Consider the following 17,251-nt stretch of genomic DNA (forward strand, 5'->3'; position numbering starts at 1 on the left):
CCACCCACAGACACACATGTAAAACCAGAGAACATGTAAAGCTCACTGCTCAAGCTGCATTAGGGTGAACTAGTCAGGATGGAGAATTGCGAGAGGGAAGATGAACTGCCAGTGGAACAAATGTGGAGCTCTTATGGAATACCTGCAAGATTGGAGGCTATAAGGGGAATGTAGTGATAAACGACAGTTCAAAGTAACCAAACAGGATGAAAGCAAGCAAGTAAAGACATAAAATGAAAATCTAAAGACAGATGACTGTAATTTGGGAAGAACATACCTGCTAGCAAAATCAGCATATGTTGTGTTTTGGATGCTGGACTGTTGGTCAACCAGCACAAACCAGCTTAGACCAGCTTAGAATTCATGCTAGTCTGTGCATTTTTTCCCTGCATGAATGTGAGAATGAAGAGGTGTGTTTGACTTTTCTTTATTTGGCTGGTTCTTGTATCCATTTGTGTGTTCTTTGAAATGATGTACTAAAAAAGAGGAAACAGGAAGTGTTCTCACTGCTCAGAGACCACCACGTCACTGTGTGCGGTTTTGGAACTCTCAAAAAAGACAGAAGAGTTCCGGTCTAGCTGATTTAAACACAGCTCCTGTGAGCTGCACAGACATTAGAGTGGGTTAGACTCCAGTGAAGAGCTGCTGAGAGAGCTGTGTACTCAGTGTGGTATACAGGGCTAGTGTAGTGCTGGGTGTGGAGCTGTCAGTGTGCTGTGAACTCAGTGTTGTTTTACTAGTGAGGATGTTGCTGACTTTTTATCTTCTCTTCATTGGGCTTCATGTCTCTGAAGGTGAGTCTCATTTTTGATCTTGTTACTGAGTTACTAATCATACAAATCTACATTTTTGAGCCAGTGAAAAATTGCAATTAGCACAAGTTCTGTTTTTGTGAAAATGAACATGTGACATGTAATATATGCAAACACAGCATTACATGTACGTTTTGTAAAAAACCCAAGCTTCTCCAAAGTGATAAGTTTACAGTTGAAGGCCAAACTTTCTTTAATTTTAATGGAAGTCATTGACATTAAAAAAATATAGATACATGAAAGCAACAATAGGCATCACATGTAACTTTTGTTCTTTGTTAATGAAGGACATTTATTCTTTTATTTCTGGTACTCATGCAAAGCTGTGGGTTGACATCACTTACTTAATCATGAGATCATACAAAGAGTAGCTAATTAATCTGATTTGACTGATGTGTGTTTCTGCAGGCTGCACCCTGGTGAACAGAGAAAAACTATTGAATATAACAGCTCATACAGGAGGGTCAGTACTGCTGCCCTGCTACTGCGCTGACCTACACACCACACCTGAGGGATTCAGCTGGAAGAAAGACGACACAAAAACAAAAGCACGGGAAGTGATATCCAGTGAGAGCGGTCAGTACAGAAACAGAGTTCAGCTGTTTAATAGTCACTCTCCAGGAAATCTCTCTCTACTCATATCACACCTGACTGAGGAGGATGGGGGAGTTTATTACTGTGCTGTTAAAGGTGCACATTTAGTCATCAGACTGACTTTAAAAGGTAAAACACTGTTTCAGTTTATATTCTTACTGCATTTCAAATCTTATAAACACATTTAACACTATTCCACCCCCTAATCACTGTTCACCTACAGTCGTGTGCAAAGTCTGGGTCAAATTGTGTTTAGTTGATTTTGAACATAATTAAATATAAAATGTGATTTGTGTAAAAGTCTAGGCACCTTTTAGATTTAATGCTTTTTTTAATATGTTATAGTAACATTGCATAAAAAAATGTTTGTTCTGTGTAGAAGATGAGTTCACTAATTATCACTTTGAAAATCAGTAAAATACGACATTTGATCTAGGGTGCTGAAACTTTTGAATACGACTGTATGTCTTGTTAGCTCTGTTTACTGTCTTGTATTTCTGCATGAGCTTCACCCTGACGTCATTGTGCTCACTTGTTTATTGTTAAACAGTAAGTCCATGTGTTGTTTCTTTATTTATTCTATCACTGCTGTGATGATCGGCCTGCTCAGAGTTCACAGTTGTGGTTTTGTGTAGTTGTGTGTGAGTTCACACTGTTTCAGGGGAAAAAAGTTAATCAGACAGTTTACACTAAAAAAAAACTGCCTCTTCCACAATGATGTGATTCATATATGCATACTTAAGTGCTTGATTTGAAGTTGAAAAATCAAAATCACTATAAATCATTATTCATATCATTAATATTAATGGATACAGAAATGTAACACTGAAAAAAGGAAGCACTTAGGAGTTCTTACATTAAAATGGTAGATAATTCAGTTTGATTTTTGTCAACATGTCATCAATAAGTGGTAGAAATAAAATTTCTTAATTTTTTAGACTTGGATTTTTGATGCTGAAACTAATTACATACTCTCAAAATCAGAATCAAAAAAGAGTCATTGTCCAGTTTTATTATGTTATTATTATGTTTATGCACAAGGTTCCGGCCGTTGGTGTATATAAATTTATACTACACCTTGCTTCTTCTTTATGCTGTTTATACAACAGTAACAAGTTGTCTGAGCAATTGCAAATCTCTTGTCACATACTGTAATGATTTTTGCCCAAGCGGTCAGTAATTTACAAAAATAACCTACACAATCACATGACACTTCCATATCATATAAAAAGAAGACATTTCATATTTCATGTAAATGATACTGTATGTATATGTGTATAAACTGGAGTGAGGTTACAGAATGATTATTACAGAATGATTATTCCATAAAGATTATTTGAATATGTATTTATTCTGTCATCTCTAAACTAAATTTAACCTGATCTAAAAGTTAAACTGATTTAGTCAAGCTAATCCTTACTCATATCTCTACTATTTATTTACATTCTGTATTCACATTGAACTGATGTAACTTTCATACATTTTAATGATATGTCTGTTCTGTTAATGTACAAACTCTGTTTTAAAATGTTGGGTCAGTAGATAAAATACAAATAAAATAGAAAGTAGTGATTCCTGAATCTACTTTCACCTGTATTTGAACAAAAACTGTACAAAGACAAAATATTTAGAGTCAGATTCATAAAATTCTACAAGATCAGCGCACAGTCACACACAACATGAGTCACAGTATATAAGAGCTATTCATAGAATAGAATTCAGAACCATTAACCAACTGTGTTTACACACAGAGGAATTAGACTTCTGCATTTAACCCGTCTGTGCAGTGAAACACCCACATCCATGCACACTAGTGAACACACACACACACTAGGGGGCAGTGAGCCACTTGTCCAGAGCGGTGTCCAGCCCTATCCACGGCGCCGAGGAAGCAGTTGGGGGTTAAGTGCCTTGCTCATGGGCACCTCAGTCACGTACTGTCGGCTCAGGGGATCAAAATGGCGACCTTCTGGTCACAAGGCTGGTTTTTCTAACCTCCAGCCCACGACTGCCCTGTAAAGTCAATGTGGTGGTGATTAGTGCGCTGTTATCTTTTATTGCGGTGGTATTTTGTCCTGGGCAAGAGCCAATCAGAACCAACATGTAAATGAGCTCATACATATTAAAGACTTACATCAAGTGACACTCAGGTTGATTGTCATAAGAAACAAAACCAAAGACCCAAAGAAACCTAACATTCTCAGACATAGATTCAAAGCTAAAACTGCAGTCTAATTAGAACATGTCAAATTACTCTCACTTATTTGGATTCCAAGCTAAACCTGCTTTCCACACACAGGAAGGATTCACAAAACTTTGAAGAAGAGGCTGATTTAAGTTCAGTGCCAGTTAAATCTGTCAGTCTGAAATCCTGAAAGTGTTTTTCTTCTCTGTTCTCCTACAACAGCAGTTAGAAAGTTTATCATGCTGCTCCATCAAAATGTGTCTTTTAAATGTTTTATTTAATCAGCTAAGTGTGTGTGTGTGTGTGTGTATGTGTATGTGTGTGTGTGTGTGTGTGATTTGTTGTATGTGTGAGCAAAATTGTTTGGAAACATTTCATATAATTCAATCCACATCAACTTTTTACTCATAAAATTACAGCCAGAGAGGTTAAGGTGTTACTTTTTGTGGAACTAGGTTATGAATCGCTCGCACCAAATATAAATGAGATGATAGTTTCAACATGATAACGGCAAGAAATATGATGCACATGTTACAACAGCATGGCTGTGTAATCAGAGAGTGTAGGTCTTTCTGCAGTCCAGAACTGTCTTCCACTGAAACTGTGTGCAATATACAACAACGAGGGACGTGTATGTTTGGACAGCTGAAGACTCAATAACAGAAAAATTACAAAATCTGATCTGCTTTCAGAATTGGATCAGTTTGTATCTTTAGCCCCCAAATAATTATTAAGTGCTATTAAAATGAAAGGTGATGTAACTCCATGGTAAATATGCTACTGTCCTTTTCGAAACATGCTGCAGGTATCAAATTTGAAATGAGCATATATTTAAAATAACACTGAAGTCAATAAGATTAAACATGAAATATTGTGTTTTTGTATTGTTTTCACTTTAATACAGATAAAAATGAAAAATCAAGGCTGATGTTACTAGCATTTCACATACCATTTCCATTTTGAATTGGGTTTGTACAAAAAAAGTCAATGTGACTGTGTCTACAGTGAGCTGCCCACTGCTGTTTTGTTCCTGCACTGACGGGCAACCTCTTCTCTCTCTACAGAGGGACCAGCAGAAAATACAACATTTAGTATTTCACCTGATGGTAAGTACAGAACAATGACTGTAGTTAAGTTAAAGATTTTCTTTTTTTTTTGTGCTCTCTGTGACGGAGATGCCCTTCACCACAATAGATATGCAATGACTTTCTATGCAATGGGGACATTTAACATGTAAAAAGACAGACACATGCTGTTTAAAATAGCCTTTATTGATTGATAGTGTTTAAGCTGGGAAGTTGAAGTTGAACTTTCAAGAAGATCAAACCTGCAGGGAACAAAGAAACGTAATGTTGAATATAACCTGGTTTATTACTTAGGGCTAATGTTTAGATTAATGCTTGCTTTAGCAAAGTAACTGAAGAGTTTAAGCTCTGAGCGGTGATGGCGGGCGGGTGGGGGGGGGCTTGGGGTTTGGGGGGGAGGAGTCAGCAAAATATGATTAACTGAGTAACTAAATTAAATAAGAAAGGAAATCATTAAACTGTGAAAAGATTCCAGAGAAAAGTAGCCATGTCTTCATTCAGGGAGGGAAACAGTAGCCTTTGTGTGGTGAGCTTTTATAGTGAATTTTCCCTGTGAAAAACAGAAGTGATGTAACCCCACTACGTGTTTAGCTCAATAAAAGCCCCAGAGGAAGCAGAGTGAGGTAGTTTGATAGAGAGTTTGAGGAAGTGTGGTTGGGGCCTAAAAACTGTTAAAATTGTGATTGAAGTAATGGACTACTCTTATTAAGTTTTATATGTTTGTAGATATTGAGTTTTCCTTCTGCACTATATATTATATATATATATATATATATATATATATATATATTGTTTTTTCCACTTGGAGTACTGAGATTCAATAAACACCTGCTTTTACGAAACTTTTGCATTTACAGCACTGCTCACAGGTGACAGGAGAAACATTAAATATTATGAAAATGTGGTCTGTTGTGTGATATTGCCATATATAGATTAATATTGTTCTCTGTAGAGAATCACTTCTGTACATTTTAATGTAACATTACTGTTACTGAAATTGACATACTGTGAATTTAACGTAAAATGTGACCTGCACAAATGTTAAATATTACTATGTTTTATTGACCGGGGCGTCCAAACTTTTACATATAACTGAGTGTCTTGTTAGTTTATTACCTCTGTCTCTGTATTAGCTTATTCACTTATTCACATTCAGGTCCTTTAGTATTAAGGCATTGACACAATTTGTGTCATTTTGCCTTTGTACACCTCCACATTGGATTTTAAAGGAAGCAATCAACATGTGATTGAAGTGCAGACATTTAGCTTTAACTCAATGCTTTTAACAATAAATAGTGCAATAACCATTTAAGAATTACAGTCATATTTCACAAAGTCCCTCCATTTCTACAGACTTAAATGTAATTGGACAGTTGATTGATAAGCAGTTTCATAGCCAAGTGTGGCCTGTTTCCTCATTATTTCACAACAAACTATTCATGACAAGTGTTAACCCCTTGAATTAAAGCTAAAAGTCTACACTACAATCACATATTGACTGCTTTATTTCACATCCATTGTGGTGATGTACACAGGCAATATTACAAAAAATCATGTGAATGTACCAGTGCATAAGAAGCTGACTGTATTTGTTGTCGCTGCTGTAATTAACTGCTTTTCTCAGAGTTCATACTTGTGGTTATGTATACTGTAAAATTGCAAAAGCACACTGTGCAAAACCCCATAATAAGTAAAATATACACAGATGAGCCAAAATATGGCCACTCACAGTTGAAGCCAATGTCTCTCGATTATTTCATAACAATGGTGCGTGTTGAGGTCTAGGATATATCAGACAGTTAAAGGAAGGAGGGGGGCGGGTTGTTAGGGTTCAACAAGTAAGGGGGGGGGGGTTAACAGCAAGAAAACTGCCAGTCACATGAATATACAATGCATATGTACACACATGATTTGTGGCCAAATCAACAAAATAACTATCAGTATCATCACTAATAAATGCAGTAAGCCATATTAATTAAAAGTGTGCACTCAGGAGTTCTTATACTAAAATGGTAGATAATTCTGTTTAAATATTGTCAAGACAAAGTATATATTTACAAATATCCCACTTATTTCTAATTTCTTTCTTGGCATAGATCATTCTACTTCCACACATTTCTTCATCGTCATTCCTTTTCTTCTTCTCTTGCTGGGAATTGGAGGAGTAATCTTTTGGAGACGCAGAGGTACACACACACACACACACACACACACACACACACACACACACACACACACTTTTTCACAAAATACGTGCAGTATCTGTGTCTCACTCTGTCTGGTTTCATTCTGCAGGACTGAGACAAGGACAGACAGAGAGCCAAGAGCAAGGAAGGGTGAATAGAGAGCAGAAATCACAGGTGAGTTCATACATCCCATCATATCTCATCACATTTCTTCTTATCTCATCCTGTCCCATCATATGTCATCACATTCAGTCATATTCCATCATGTCCCATCATATCTAATTACATCCAGTAGTAGTCCATCATATCCCATAACATTTTGCCACATCCTATTACATCCCATCACTTCTTACAAGATCCTATCATATCTGAATATCATATCCTGTGTTCTCATCTTAACACGTCCTGTAATTCTGTAATGTCTAATCCTATTCCATCATAACCCATTATATCCTATTGCATTTATCTATCCCATCCTATGGCATACCATCATAACCTATCATATTGGATCATTCCATCATATCCCAATGACAAATCCCATCTGCATATTATGTCTATAACATTCTATTTATATATCATGTCTACATATCACAGAAAACACCTACTCAAATGTAAATGCAGAAAGGAAAAGCAGATGTAGTCATGTGTATATACGTATATATATATATATATATATATATATATATATATATATATATATATATATATATATATAAAGAAGTGTCATCAGGAGGGTCAGTTCATGCAGCTGAGTTCATTGCACAATCCTATAGAGGAGGAAGCTCCATGGTGGTCAGACTAGTCTGAGTAACAGGCGAGCAGTGGGCACCCGATCAAGGCAGATGAAACAACAGCATCGGAATGGGCAGTTGTTCAGCTTGGCAGAGAAACACATGGGCAATTAGTTCTGTTAAGAGAGGCTGATTACAGAATACAGAGTGAAACAGAGACTCCGGCAGGCCGAGCTCTAAGAGTGGTAGTATTACAGTGAAGGCATGAGAGCAGCAGGACAACAGCACCAACACTCCCAGTCACCGTAGTACTCTATGTCAATGAACCTCCAAAATCTGTACCCTTTAACTAACATTAAAAGCTGATTACCAAAAGCTTGGCTAAATAGACTTTTAGCCTAGATATAAAAACTGAAGCCTGATTGGAAGATTATTCCAAAGCTGGGGAGCTTTGTATGAAAAGGCTCAACCCTCTGATGTAACTTTATTAATTCTAGGCACTAATAGTACATGTGCATTTGTTGATGAGCTGAAGGAAACAGAATCCGACTCCCCTTTTTGTGCACGTGTGTCATGTAGGCATATGAATGATGCATATTACACTCACAATTTTTTTTGCTTCTATGTGTAAACAACCAAAATTACGCGAGACAGAAATGAGCACAATACCAGCAAACAGAACATCAGAAGAGAAAGAACCATGTAGACTTACTAGAGTAATATTACAGGATTTTATCACAGGAGGTTACAAATGGTCAAGACTTTGTTGGCTTCATATTAACAAACATGCAAACTATGTATGCTTGATTTAAGTGTTAGTGTTGTGTGTAAATTAATATTTGTGCTCCCTCTACAGGATGAAGTGATGTACTCCACTATAGACCACAGTAAAACACCCACAACACCCAGAGTATTTAACATCAGAGAAAAGACCGAATACACCACCATCAGAGTAAACAAATAACACACCTCAACTCATATTAAAATGCACTGTATTTGTTTTATGCTTTTCTTTCTTTTGCCTTTTCAAATTCATGAATACATAAAACTGCAATTAAATAAAACTTCATCTAAACATTTATTGACTTTTTCATCAACGCTTTTTTTTTAAATGAGCTAATTAGTTTGTCTACAGTGGCATGATATAAATTACACTCACACACAGAAACAGCAACAGGGTACTACCTGTGAGTCTGACGTACTGTACACCCCCTATCAATGAAAAACATAACAGTGTCTAAAAATCTAAAAGGTCAAAAGTAAAAAGGCGGTGGTAGAAACAAATGAACAGTCCAGTGACAGAATGAAAAAGTCCAGTAGCAGAAGCTAAACAGAACCACACACAGCAAAGGGACACAAGAAAACACAGGAGTGATATGGACTGGAGTACTGAATCACACTGTATCAGATTCTATGGCTGCATTATTAAGTACAACAGTTAAATACACTTTAACTCAACACTCAAGTTCAAATCCTTTAGATTTCTCCTGTTTTGTCACGGCATGTGAGACTTTTAGCTTCTGTTTCTGGACCTTCTGGCTTGATTCTTTGTTATATTCTTGTTTATTATGTAGATATTCTCTGTGTTGAAAGTCTGGGTTGACTGGTTAGCTTCGATTAGTACAACACATCTCCATTTTTCTATCCTTTAGTCTTAATTAAGTCTTGAGTTTGTGCCTTATTCACCCATATTTAACAGGACAACATAGACACCACCTTCCAAAGCAGTATGTAAGGTCATAAACACTGTGTGGTTATGCTCTGCATAAGATAAAGACAAGTCAATTACTATGTAATTACTATAATAGCCTTGTTTCCATCATATTACAGAGAACTAACCAATATTATCTGGTAGAAATAATAGTTATTTTCTGCATATGATGATAAAAGAATGGTTAGTTACTTTTTAAGTACTATTTTACAGCCATATTACTACAATATTACGGATGACTTGAATTAATAGAATAGAAAAAAAAAAATAATGTACTGGAAAAAAGGTACGTATGGAGTGCTAAGTGGTAGTAACCCTGCAATGTTTACACCTTTGTTATCTGTACCTGCATCCTGCACTTCTCTGTAACAGTACTGTGAGTTGTGGTTTATAAGGCTACATGAAGCCTACACAAGCTGGTCATGACATCTGACATAACCCTACGTAACTGTTTATAAATGCTTGGACCAATAGGCGCCATTCACTATAGAAGCTACATTGGCCAATTTTCATTAAAGTTAGCTGAAGTGGCCTTTGTGTCAGATGACGTCTATTAGAATAATAATTTATTAACATTTATGTAGTGTCAGTTGTTATGACAAGCTTATTTACAGTTCTAGTCATCATTATTACAATATCGTAATGGATGTCTGAAGTTATTAAATGTACCTGTTTGCCTTAAAATTGTTTTATTTTCAAATAATATGTTAATAGAATATAAATCATATGTTATTGGTTTGTTCACTTTCCATCAGAAGTTCAATGAACTAAAAAAATTAAGTTAGTCAGGTTGGTTACTTTTTAAGGTAAAATGTTGAAGAGGTAACCACATTGGCTGCCTTAACATATAATGCTGCCTTAAAATTTATTTAAAGTGACAAACACTTGAGTGAATGAAGGGGTTTATTTTTTGATGTGGACAGTGATCTGCACATGACAGGCTAAAACAAGCTAGTTGTTCTCTGTCTCACTGGAAAAAGAAGCTCACTGTGAGGTGAATGGACCATGACACTTTTTTCTCAAAGTGCGCTGCAATAACCTGTGTTGACTGCTACTCATTTTAAAGCAGCAAAACTCATTTAAATGGAATCTTGGTGCTCCAGGACATATCTAAAATGCTGTGCAGCATATCTACAATTAAAATAAAAATGGAACTATAAGAAGGTTGTGTCTTTATTTGTTATTGATATTTATAGCTGTTTAAGACACTAATGTAAATATTTACTGAGTGTTGTCCAGGTTGAGTCCACATTTTCGGATGAGCATATGTAAATGTACACATATGATTATTTAAGATTTAGTGCTGTGAGATAATCTGACCAATATTATACACTATTTGTTGCAGAATCTCCACAGTCTCTGTCCTTTGTCCCCTTTGCCTTGGTGACTGTGATCTTCCTCCACATTATAGTAGCTGTGGTTTATCACACCAAGAGAAACAAAGGTACGAACTACACAATCAACCTTTATAATCATAATACATTTCTTATGTGTCTTAATTTATAAAGTATCTTGTATTATTATCAGATCCTGACACAGTTCAATACAGTACTGCTGGTGGAGATTGAGTGGTCAGTCTGTGCAGTCCTGCAACACTGATCTGAATTCTAAATGTAGTAGTTTAAACATCTTAAAAAGATGAGTGGAAATGTTTAAGAATTTCTTCACAGATGCTGATAATAAAGGGGCAAATATTTTATGAATTTGTATTCATGAATGCTTCATGTACTTATATTGTTTGTTCTGTATGTTCCACTCTCTCCTGTTCCAGCATCACTGACTGTCAGTTTACTACTAACCAAACTACTAATGTCAAAACTAATCAAACTTTCCAGAAGGAGAAATCAGTGAATCTACCATCACCATACAGAAGCTCTTCATGATGCTTTTGTTTGGCTGTGTGGCAACTAGTGAAGCTAATTTTGTTCAGTATAGTTGTTTCCTGACTACGTCCTGAAATTGATTTTCAAAGCTTTAAATTTAGACTAAAAACAAATCTACCTCACATACTTTTTATTAATATTTACTAATGATTTTGGTAGGCCTCAATGTTATTGAACATATATTGTTAATGAGTATGTATTGTATGCGAGTGTTTTCTAATGTTACCATGCTGGTGCAATATGTCTGCCACTTTACATTGGTTTTGTTTGTTTAGATTGATACTGTGTTTGTTTGTGTTGTTTGGATACATTTTTCCATGCTAGCTGACGTTTTACCACCCTGTCGGCTGAGGCAGCAGCTGAGAATGACTTCCTCACCTGGTTTAGAGGTTTCTTTGGCTGGCTGCTTAAGCAACACTACTATCGCAGCTGCTGACTGGGAGGTTCCTGTGTAGCTACTTTACACTGCAGCAATGAAGTTGCTTGGGCTGGCCACCTGAGCTACACTACACCACAGCTATGAGGCTTTCTGGGCTGGTCACTGGAGCTATTCTACACTGCATCTCCAAGGCCTCCCAGGCTGAAAGGACCCTTGAACTCCCACTCAGCTATGTGTGGGTTAGTGTATGTTGTGAGTTGTTTTGTTTACTGTGAATTTTGTAAATTGTAAAACATCCTTGAGTTTGGGAAAGATACCATATAAATAAAGGTTATAAGGAAGATGATGTGACTGACAAACTGCACAATGAGGATAAAACACAGGAAAGTTTCACTCATTTAAAAACACTAACCACTTAGTTTCATGTCATTTTTTTCTTTTTGGTTAATTTGCTCAATGTCACACTGAAAATATGAGAGTAATCAATTTCTTTTTTTTTTTTTATTGAACTAAATTTGTTTGATAACTCCTCTAAATTTAGTCTTACCAAAGAGCAATCTCTGAAAAAAATGTGTGTATTATTATTACAGGCATCCCTGCATTTAGTACTTTGCAGCTTTTGTTTGCTAACATAACAGCACTGAGTCTTGCCTTGGTTTTAAAGTGGTGATTGTTTGGATAATACAGAGCAAGGAATCTGAGACCTCTCCTCAATACAGAAACTCTCCAGATCCTCCATGATCCCAGACCTCTTTTTCATTTACAATGGTATTTAGGTCCAGGACATGAATGGCCATGTTTGAAATTTAATTCTATGGTCATTTTGCTATTTTTTATGGATAAATATGCATATTTTTGATCACTGTCCTTCTGGGAAGATTCAGTCATCACAGTTTTAGCTTTTTGCAGAGGCAGCCAGAATTTTTACATAAAATCTCCTGGTACTTCATGGAGTCCATGATGTTATATACCTATTCAAGGATTTTTTTAAGGCATTCAGGGGAAATCAGCCCTAAAACATCACATATTCTGCATTTATACTTGACAGCAGGCATTTTTGGTATATCCGCACTTGTATGCCCCTATATTGAGTGTTTGTTGTCAAAAAGCTCTAAATTTGTCTCTTCTGACTCTAAAGCCCAGTTTCAGTAGCATCAGCTGAACTGCAGGCACTTTTGTTTGTGGTTAGATAAAAGAAAAGGCTCTATTTTAACATGTCTTCCAAATAGTTTATCATTTCAGTGGCATCTAAATGTAGTTTGAGGCTTGTTGACACCAAAATGCTACTGCAATGTGATCCTGGAAGAAACTCTCTATCCAGCCTCCTCACTGTGTGTGGGGTAATTTAAACGTGTGTGAACTGCCCCAGTGACAGTTTAGTACATTGTTTTCTGAGAGTGAGGATTATTCTTACAGGCCAGTTCTGACACAAATCTTTACAAAATGCAAAGTAAATTAATTCAGTGTAGGCCATAACAGCTATGACAACTGTATGCTGTATCTTGTGTGTAGCAGATGTGGAGTTGCCATGTTTCACCACCAGCATGTTTTGATGCTCCGTCCTTAATGAGCACTAGAACTGACTCTCTCAGGCATATATAGATTAAGGAGAACACTGGTCCCCCACACACAAGTACAGAGAGAGAGAGATAGAACGAGAGTGAAAAGCACTCTGACAAGAGCTAAAACAAATAAGACATCAAATACATACTTATTTTTTATGTCATATACGTGTAAATATAGCACTCTGGGTCACTCGTGCTGGTGTTTATGTCTCTGAGGCCTCAATAGGTTTCCAGTCAGCATGGCTTGGCCCCTCCCCTCAGCAGCAGCCACACTTGATGCTATTATAGATACGTAGACCACATAGACATGTCACAACCTTCTCATTACAATAAAAAGGCCAGAGAGAACAACTAGCGAGATCACAGAAAGGAGAGATAACAGTTAGTCATCAGAGCTGCCTACATGATGCTTGAAACTGCTTTAATACAGTTTTGAGAGAGAAGATTATGGAATATATCTACAAACCAGTATAACACTGCTGAGAAATGGCAAGATATCCAGTGTTTATGTACAAAACATAATTCAGTTCAAAATGGATTGATGTCCCCAGTACACACAAACACACTCTTAAAACCAGAGCAGTTATAAAGCTGACTGGACACTCTGCATCATGGAGTGCAGGCAGTTTGTGGGACTTCAAGAAAGTAGAGAAACTGACGGTGGAACATATTTGGAAAAGCTCTCCTGGAATACCTGAAGGACTAAACATGAAAGCAAGCAAGTTAAGACATCAAATCAAAAGCTAAAGAGAGATAGTTGTGCATTGAGAAGAATAGGTCAGAAAGACAAAGGGGTGTGTATGACCTCTCTTCAATTGGCTGTTTCTGGTGTCCACTTTTGTGAGCTGTGAAATGAGGAAACTGCAAAAGAGGAAACAGTAATTGTTCTCATGTCTCACAGGCTACTATGTCACTATATGTGGTTTTGTGATTCTGAAGAAGCTGCTGATAAAATCTCTAAAAGACAGAAGAGTTCTGGTCTAGCTGATTTAAACACAGCTCCTGTGAGCTGCACGGACATTAGAGTGGGTTAGACTCCAGTGAAGAGCTGCTGAGAGAGCTGTGTACTCAGTGTGGTATACAGGGCTAGTGTAGTGCTGGGTGTGGAGCTGTCAGTGTGCTGTGAACTCAGTGTTGTTTTACTAGTGAGAATGTTGCTGACTTTTTATCTTCTCTTCATTGGGCTTCATGTCTCTGAAGGTGAGTGATGTTTTTACTGTTACTGATGTCAATCAAATCTAAATTTATGTGTCCGCCAAAAACTGCAATTAGCACAAGTTGCATTTTTGACGTTAAAATGTGATATAGTCAAACACAGCATTATATTTGCATATATGTACATGTACATTGCTGTGAGAAAATAAGTATCTTCATAATGGTAACTTTACAGGAAAAGACAAAAGTATTCTTTACTTTTAATGTAAGTCAATGTCATGAAATCTTTTTTTCCATGTCATTTTTGACCACTTCTGTTGGTCCATTCATCCTGAAATGTTTACATTATATAAAGGACAACAAAATACGCATTTGTAACTGTTCTGTTTTTTTTTCTTTTCTTTAGTTATAGAAAAGATTTCTTTATTTTCATTAAAAAAGTGTATATAAAATAAAGGTGTTATAAATGGTATGTATTTATTATATAATAATCTAATTAATCTGATCTTACTGATGTGTGTTTCTGCAGGCTGCACTCTGGAGAACAGAGAACAACTACTGAGTATCACAGCTCATACAGGAGGGTCAGTACTGCTGCCCTGCTACTGCACTGACCTACACACCACACCTGAGGAATTCAGCTGGAAGAAAGACAACACAAAAACAAAAGCAAGGGAAGACATATCCAGTGAGAGTTGTCAGTACAGAAACAGAGTTCAGCTGGTTAACGGTCACTCTCCAGGAAATCTCTCTCTACTCATATCACACCTGACTGAAGAGGATGAAGGAGTTTACTGGTGTGCTGTTAAAGGTGCACATTTAACCATCAGACTCACTTTAAAAGGTAAAACACTGACTGAGTTTATATTTTCACTGCTTTACAAATCAAATAACAAATAACAGTATAGAGATACTTTATGACTTCATCAGTTTTTATGCATTGCACCCCTCATCACTGCTCACCTACAGTCATATGCAAAAGTTTGTGCATCCTAAACAATTAATGTTTTTTTTTTTTTTTATTTCTAAGTGTAAATAAGTAACACATCATCTACAGAGCACATACATTTAATTTAGTAAATGCAAAGTTTATTTGCTAAATTGAACATCTTGCAGGAAAAAGATGTCCCATGTAAAAGTTATGGCACATTTTATATTTCATGTTAGATGTGATATTTCACATGTTACCTAACATTTGCAGATCAATGCCTTATTCAAGTGTATTCCCTATAGAGGATGTGTCCACTTACTGTCCATTAGAAAATCAAGAAAACTTTTATATATGTCTGACTGTCTTTTTATTTATTACCTTTATTATCGCTGCATGATCCTCACCCTGTCATTATTGTGTGCACTTGTTTATTGTTAAATGTTTAGTTAATCATTTATTTATATATTTATGTATTTAATCAGTCCTTGTCTTTTGAGGTACTTGAGTGTGTGTATTTTGGTAAATATCCAAATGTTTTCCATTTCAAACATGTAAAAGCAACAAATACATAGTATTTCATAGTATATAGTACAAACAAAGTATATATCCATCAGCTCAATGTATTCATGACATAGTTTCAGAAATATCAGTGCACATCGAACATCACACATCCTACACATCTGCAGTATCATTGAATGCTTTGTTTGCGGCTAATTATTCAAAGTCACTGTCAGCATCATCAATCATATTAATGTTAATATTAGTAAATATAGAAAAGGATGTAATATGATTAAAAGGATGTACTTATGAGTCTGTATTATATCATTTTCCACACATGGATATTAATTATCTTTTTTTATTGAGTAATAAACATATGATAATAATGTGCACATTAATGATGACATGCTGAAACTATTAACATTCTTCCTTAACATATATAATATTTTGCTTCTTCTTCATACTGTTTCTAAAACAATAATATGAAACCTAGCTTCTTTGGCCTTAAGTTAAATTTAATTAGGTCTAACTGAACAATATTTTTTAGGTGTTCATTAAAATTCATGTCACTGCTGCTTAGCTATATTGTCCTTCTTCACATTGAATTGATTTCTAAAGATGAACATATTTACATTTTAATGAAGGCTGTTCTGATTATTTACAATAAAAGGTTTTTTATGTTACAGTGTATCTACAGTGAGCTGTTTACTGATGTTCTGTTCCAACACTGACTTTCAATCATTCTCTCTCTACAGAGGGTTCACCTAAAACTACAACACCTACTGCAGTGGACAATCTATGCGTCAGTCCAACCACTTCAACCACACGCTCGTATGAAAACCCTGATGGTAAGTACAGCACACTGACCGCAGCTGAACTGAAGATGTTGCTGTTTTTTGTATTTTTGTAGGATGTTTTTCGATTTCTCCACATTTTAATGAACAATTACTGCTTATTTGCTAAATTTAACATATCGAAGAATAAAATGTGGTCTGTGCAAAAGTTATGGCTGTATGGGGAGTAAAAGACGGGTGTGAAGACCCCAGTGACTTTGGCAAGGGCCAAAACGTATTCCCTTACAATATGTTAAACTAAATTGTGCAGAAAAATGCACATTTAGGCAAATTTAAGTTCGTTCTATGACTTGTTTTCTTGTTTTTATTTATTTATTTATTAAATCACTGGTGTGATGAACGTTCTGTCTCAAATTTTCCCACTTTTTTATGGTTTTTCTGTGCTTGTGTGCACATTCATGTGCTTTTCAGCTAGTCCAAGTGTGTCCTCTTTCTCAAAACAGGTAAAAATACACTGTGCTAAAAGCTAAAATAAGTACAATGAGCCAAAACATGATGATCACTCACAGATGAACTGAATAACTTTAATTATCTCATAGCAATGATGCATGTCAAGTCAAGGTCAGGGCCGTATTAGATGATGAGGGAATAGTCAGTTCTCATAGTTGATTTTTTGGATGTGGGAGAAGAAGACAGGCGTGAAGACCTGAGTGACATTGACTAGGGCCAAATCTTTATGGAT

At 36.1% G+C, this 17,251-nt stretch overlaps 1 protein-coding gene across 1 annotated transcript; it reads left to right on the forward strand.

Moving 5' to 3' along the window:
- The first annotated feature begins 594 nt into the window (after positions 1-594).
- LOC118803490 lies at positions 595-10,719 on the forward strand. Its single transcript, XM_036563981.1, has 7 exons — positions 595-794; positions 1,221-1,535; positions 4,656-4,697; positions 6,773-6,862; positions 6,972-7,036; positions 8,450-8,545; positions 10,650-10,719. Exons 1-7 carry the CDS (start codon positions 746-748, stop codon positions 10,689-10,691), a joined length of 699 nt encoding a protein of 232 aa, XP_036419874.1. The 5' UTR covers positions 595-745; the 3' UTR covers positions 10,692-10,719.
- The last annotated feature ends 6,532 nt before the right edge of the window (positions 10,720-17,251 follow it).

This window comes from Colossoma macropomum, unplaced genomic scaffold (genome assembly GCF_904425465.1).
Source record: "Colossoma macropomum unplaced genomic scaffold, Colossoma_macropomum, whole genome shotgun sequence".
NCBI lineage: Eukaryota > Metazoa > Chordata > Actinopteri > Characiformes > Serrasalmidae > Colossoma > Colossoma macropomum.

What these genes read in the sequence shown, in the direction of transcription:
- LOC118803490 (XM_036563981.1), top strand. Translation starts at nt 746, where the DNA reads ATGTTGCTGACTTTTTATCTTCTCTTCATTGGGCTTCATGTCTCTGAA. An exon ending in ATTTAGTATTTCACCTGATG is followed by an intron (nt 4,698 to 6,772) that starts GTAAGTACAGAA and finishes TTCTTGGCATAG; the next exon opens with ATCATTCTACTTCCACACAT. An exon ending in AATCTTTTGGAGACGCAGAG is followed by an intron (nt 6,863 to 6,971) that starts GTACACACACAC and finishes TTCATTCTGCAG; the next exon opens with GACTGAGACAAGGACAGACA.